Source organism: Carex rostrata, chromosome 24 (genome assembly GCF_964058835.1).
Source record: "Carex rostrata chromosome 24, lpCarRost1.2, whole genome shotgun sequence".
Taxonomy (NCBI): domain Eukaryota; kingdom Viridiplantae; phylum Streptophyta; class Magnoliopsida; order Poales; family Cyperaceae; genus Carex; species Carex rostrata.
This window is the reverse complement of record NC_135941.1, coordinates 1,588,580-1,594,579: the sequence shown is the minus strand read 5'-3', so window position 1 is coordinate 1,594,579 and position 6,000 is coordinate 1,588,580. Positions and strand designations below refer to the sequence as shown.

At 32.1% G+C, this 6,000-nt stretch overlaps 1 protein-coding gene and 1 long non-coding RNA gene across 2 annotated transcripts in view; one reads left to right on the top strand and one right to left on the bottom strand.

The window, feature by feature from the left end:
• Positions 1 to 866: 866 nt before the first annotated feature.
• On the top strand, positions 867 to 2,553 carry LOC144575440 (cell number regulator 10-like). Its single transcript, XM_078325589.1, has 4 exons — positions 867 to 1,126; positions 1,224 to 1,295; positions 1,710 to 1,922; positions 2,342 to 2,553. Exons 1-4 carry the CDS (start codon positions 979 to 981, stop codon positions 2,416 to 2,418), a joined length of 510 nt encoding a protein of 169 aa, XP_078181715.1. The 5' UTR covers positions 867 to 978; the 3' UTR covers positions 2,419 to 2,553.
• Positions 1,830 to 6,000, bottom strand: part of LOC144575441 (uncharacterized) — a 27,703-nt gene continuing 23,532 nt past the window's right edge. Inside the window, exons 3-4 of the long non-coding RNA XR_013518445.1 lie at positions 2,027 to 2,729; positions 1,830 to 1,960 (exon numbers count right to left, since the gene is read on the bottom strand). This is a non-coding gene — a long non-coding RNA (uncharacterized LOC144575441). The remainder of the gene's footprint in view (positions 1,961 to 2,026; positions 2,730 to 6,000) is intronic.

The following is a 6,000-nucleotide window of genomic DNA, read 5'->3' as shown; positions in this document are numbered from 1 at the left end:
GCGCTCCCTGATCAGTTAACATGATATTTCTGTTAAAATTCAGACTATCCGATCAAAATCAAAATCAATTCAGTTTGAAGTAAAACGTACCGGGCTATTTAATAATTTATATTCACGTAGAATGTGGTTGTTGGAATATTAATTAACATCTAATGTGCTCTTCAACTTTTATTTCTTGACATTTCAATTTTTAAAATATACCTCTTGATGATCATTATTTTTTACTAAGAAAATATAGAGAGAGATGGGTTACAGTGAGGTATGAAGTAAGAGTCTTTCGGTTAAAACATTTAAGGGACTATTTCATAATACTCCTCAAAAACCTTGAAATTACATATCCCCCCAAATTAATAATATCATATTTATCCTTTTACATTTCAGAAACTCACAAATTTACTTGATTTATTACTTTTTCTACTAACAGTCGTTTTAAATTCATAAAGTATCCATTTTACTCTTTATTAAAAAAAATAAATAATGTAACTTGTTAAATAAAAATATGTAATTGGAGGTTTTTGAGAGACATACAAGAAATTTCTCATAAATTAAAATGCTGAAGGAGAAATATGAAAATCAACAGCAATTGAAGGGCATATAAGAAATTAATAAGTCAATGGAATCGGTCATTAGGAAATTACCAGTTAGCTTCCCAAACAAACTATTGACACTTAATTTTGTAGGTAAGATAGTGACAGAAAACAAAACGACATAGACTTGGATAATCCAATGAAAATTATTTGCAAACTGGAGAATTTGTCATCAAAGCGTGCTTCACATGGGTCAATTTAATACCCCTTCAACATTTTGTGTGGAGACTGGGGACGCGTATATCCCCTTCCTTGCTTCTATATAAGTTGCTCCAACAATTAAATTTTTCATATCCTTATTTTCTTCTATCTATCTATCTCAAGTCTTTAATTAGATTGCACTTGAAAAACCATCACAAGGCACAAAAAGAGCCTTAACTCAGTAATTGCTATGTATCCCCCAAAGCAGGAGATCTATCCGAACCAGCCAAATGTGCCTCCGGCGGTTGGGGCACCAATATATCCGGCATCAATGCAGAGTGTAGCTCCTCAAGCATGGTCGAGCGGGTTATGTGCCTGTGGCAATGACTGCGGAACTTGTATGTAATTCTTGTGCTTACAATTTATTAATTTGTTTTATAAATTGATTTGATTGTTAGTTGTAATATTGATTAAGAAGAGTATTTGTATTTGAAGGTTGCTTGACATGCTGCTGCCCGTGCATTACTTTTGGCCGGATTGCGGAGATAGTCGACCAAGGAGCGACATGTAAGCTTTACCTACCTCTGACAAAAATTAATTCTATTTTTTGTAAATAAGCGGTTAGTTTACAAGAGTTTTAGGGGTGTTCTTGTACTTTTGTCAGTAAAACCCCCATGATTTCAAAATTTTTAATCATGTATGGTGAAATTGAATTGAATTGAATTGAATTTTTTTTCTTAGTTTACACCCCCGCTCCCCTCTGCATTATAAATTGTCACATGTGTGTTTATAGTCTAGTGGTCGGAATCTCAATTTATTATTGCAGAGACTTAGGTTCAAGTCCCAATCATGCATTACGCATTATAAATTTTAGTCTCTCCCTGTTCCCAATAATTCAAATTTTCTAGTTCCGCCCCTGATTATATAAACATAACTTTATTTAAGTACTGATGAAGTTGTTGTTGATTGTATGACATGTAGCATGCGGTACAAGCGGAGCAATATACGGACTTCTTATGTATTTCACGGGCTGTCAATGTATATACTCGTGCACATACCGATCCAAGTTAAGAGCACAATATTCTCTAGTTGAGGACCCTTGCAATGATTGCCTCGTCCACTGGTGCTGCCAAACCTGTGCTCTGTGCCAAGAGTATCGCGAGCTCCAAAACCGTGGCTTCGACATGAAACTCGGTCTCTCTCTTTCTCTGACACACACACACACACACCAGCTAACAATAATTGTTAATTTGTTATCAAACAAATATTTAAATTACATTGAAAGAAATATATATTACAATGCCAATTAAGCAAGTACAAATGGTAGCAGAGGGCTTCAGATTTAGTTTTAATTAATGGATGCGATAACAGATCCGATAATCAACCATCCAACTTCTATTTGTCTCATTAGATTAGGTTATATGGTTGTTTATACTGTTTCCAAATACAATATTTACCCTTCAATATGTTTCTTCACAATTTAACAGGATGAAATTAACTAAGGTGCATGCTCACATTAGGAAAGAAAAATGAAAGTAAAATCAAAAGTATAACATGCTTCTCATGTTGACAACAATCTTGTTTACTTAATGCAATCATGTGTATTGATGTAGGATGGCAAGGAAACATTGCAAGGCAGCCAGCCGTGGCTATGACCGCACCTCCCGTACAAAGGGGCATGATGCAGTAGAAGGGTGCCGCTCTTATGCCGAGGAATTGATATATATTTTTCTAGCAAGGAAAATGTCTATTTTAAATTGATGATTTTATTTGTAAAATAAGCTTGCTGTTTATCTTTTCTATTATATATATTTCTATTTGATTATGTTTGGTGTGTTTGTGTTCTGAACATATCAGTTTCAGAAACTTGAACAACGAGCTTGTTTACTTGAGCTATGTTGATTATGGAAACAGAAAACTAGAATAAAAGATAATATCATTAATTAGTCTGTATATTTACTTATATATATAATTTCGGATATACTATATTAATAATGAAAACTAGAATAAAAGTAATCATTAGTCCACTTATGATGGGGCCATGCATTAATTTTTAAGTCCAAAAGATGGAATTTGGGACCACGTTGACGAAGTCTAAGGTCGGACCTATGGATTTGAAACTCAATCAGAGGAAATTTTTTTATAAACCATAATGAATGAATAAATTCTTCCGGAACCAGCATGATTACTTTGTTTTTTTGAAAAACCAGAAGGACCGAGTGCTCTATTCGGTCTCCAGTTTTCCCTTTTCTCCAGACCGAATCGAGCACTCGGTCTCAACCTTTTTTTCACGTTTTCCCTGCAGGCGCCACAGAAGATCCTGAAAAAGCCAGACCGAGTAGACTATTCGGTCTTGAGATTTATTAAACTGACCCCCTCTCTGTGTTGCGTTCCCCATTCCCCCCTTCACCATTTTTCCTCCCCCCCTGTCTCTCTTCTCTCTCCGTGGCTGCCTCAAAAAAAAAAATTTACTCTCTAATTATTAGTTTAATTTTAATTCTAATTATATAGGTTTGTGTATTTTTGAAAGGAGAACAAGAAGAGCTTCAGATCTACAAGTTTCGTTAGGTATGTAGTTTAATTCTATTATTTTTGATTAATAATCCGAAATTATAAATAAATAGTTAGAATAAATGGTTTAGTAGCATAAATGATATATGTAATAATGGTAGTATAAATAAATAGTTTTTGTGTAATTTTTTCTTTTTGTAGTATAAATGATTTATGTGTATTTTTTTAGTAGTATAAATGGCTTATGGACTAATTGTAGTATAAATAAATGTTTATGTAGGAATTGTAGTATAAAAAATGATTTATATAGTAATTTATTTGCATGTAGTTTATGTAATAATTGTAGTTTAACTAAATAGTTTATGTTGTAATTTATTTGTATGTAGTTTGCATGTAGTATAAATAATTGTATTAATTTATATTTATTTGCATGTAGTAGAAATAATTGTATTAAATAGTTTATGTTGTAATTTATTTGTATATAGTAATTTATTTGCATGTAGTTTATGTAATAATTGTAGTTTAACTAAATAGTTTATGTTGTAATTTATTTGTATGTAGTTTGTATGTAGTTTATGTTGTAATTTAATTGTAGTATAAATTATTTTTGTAGTAATTGTATTAATTTATATTTATTTTTCTAGCGTAATTTAAGTTTATATATTGTAACTATTAATTGTAGAATTATTTAGTGTACAAGCATTTAGTAATTGTTGCAATCATTTATTTTTTTAGTGTAATTTAGATTTTTCCAATGTAATTGTAGAATAATGAAAAATAATAGAATGAATGTTAATATTTAATTCAATATTTGCATGTCAATATTGAATTGGAATTGCATGTTAATATTTTTTTTGTATGAATTTATTTATATTGTAGTGGAAAATGGAAGATGAACAATCTTTATTGCAGTTGCCCCAAAAGCAACATAAATTATATGCGGCGACTACGAAGGTATTTATTTAATATCGGTTTGAATTTAAATTTACTTATTAAATTTTTGAATTCTAAATCTAATTTTTGTAAAAAAAATTTTGCATGTCAATTATCGTTCCAGCCTGATTTTGAACTGCGTACTGGTAGTTGCAAAATGGCAGTTAGGTACCAGCCTAAGATGAAAGAAGGTTTAAAAAATTTAGGCTTGTATCAGATGGTTCATGTCCATCACTGTCTGATAGATAAAGGGTTGATCACTGCTCTCGTTGAGAGGTGGAGGCCCGAGACAAATACTTTTCATCTTCCGGTGGGGGAGTGCACAGTGACATTGGAAGATGTTAGCTGTTTGTGGGGCTTATCTGTTACTGGTAAAATATTTTTTGTTGCTAATTTATACTTTTGTTATTAATTGAAATTTTGTACTAGTATAATTTTGTTTAACATCTATGTTTACAGGGAAGGCTATCTGTGGATGTACCGATGATGAATATTCACAATTGATCTTAGATTGTCTAGGACACGAAGTGTATGATGGTTATGAATGGGATGATGATGAATTTTATCATAAAAAGGTGGAGAATAAGGGTGAACCCAATGAAAAGGTATCAATCTCAAAAAACTATATGCGTCTGATATGGTTGAAAAACAAATTTAATGATACGAATTTGGCACTAGTGGATAACCGGGATATAATAGATCGGCACACACGAGCATATGCAATGTACTTGTTCGGGTCTATAATGTTTCCGGATTCGAATTCAAGTTCCGTCTCGTTAATGTACTTACCATTCTTGGAATATTTGGGACCTCGAGGTGAGAACCACTACAACTGGGGAGGCGCTGTGCTCGCTTGCCTGTATCGCCAGTTGTCACGGGCATGCAGGTATAAAGTGGGATCAATTAATGGTCCATTACTGCTGCTTCAGATGTGGGTCATAATTGGTCCATTACTGCTTCAGACACCGTTGGGTCTCTGCTACTTCCAGGTACACTACCCGGATATGGGTCATAATTGGTCTGATTAACAAATGGTACTGACTCAACCACTAAATCAAGAAGTTCAAAATTCAGTACCGGAGTGGCATGTTCAAGCACCATGTGCCATATCGTTCTGTTGTCTATGCTAAACAACTGGTATTTTTCTGCTGAGCCAGGGGGTGCAGTATTCAAACGTGCCCTGATTGTCAATTCGAACTGGCTAGGAAGCAAACAAATGCCAAGATATATATTTTTTCTTAACTCATCAAGACTCGTTAAGTTAGTAATAGCAAATGTGCAGGTCGGTGCGTCTGAAATTTCGCGTTCATGATAAACATTTATTATTACTTGAGACATTACCTGAAAAAAACAAATTTCACAATCAATCATCGATATCATTTTTAATTTTACAACATATTTAAGTGGGATTTATAATTTTATAATTTAGATTTATTTTAAGTCGAATTTAATTTAATTTAAGTTTTGTGTCAGGTTAAAATAATAATTTGACTATTCAAAAAGCAGTATATCACCACAAAAATTGCTAAGAACTGTCAAAACTATCTAATTAATTATTTATCAGTATATCACCACACAAAAAAAATTATCATTCAAAAGCAGCAAGCGCTTGTGAAACAATATACCTTAGTCTTTATATTATTTTTTCAAACTGAGAATTTATAAAAGTTATGAAGTTGCATGTAACTTTTATTTTCTTATCATGTCAGAATGTTAAAAAATATAGTTCATTTTATATAAAATCACGAAATGGTAAACCCTCAAGATCAATAAAAAAAAAAAAACTTTTCAACTTCATTACTTTGTATAAAAAAAACTAAATAATTAT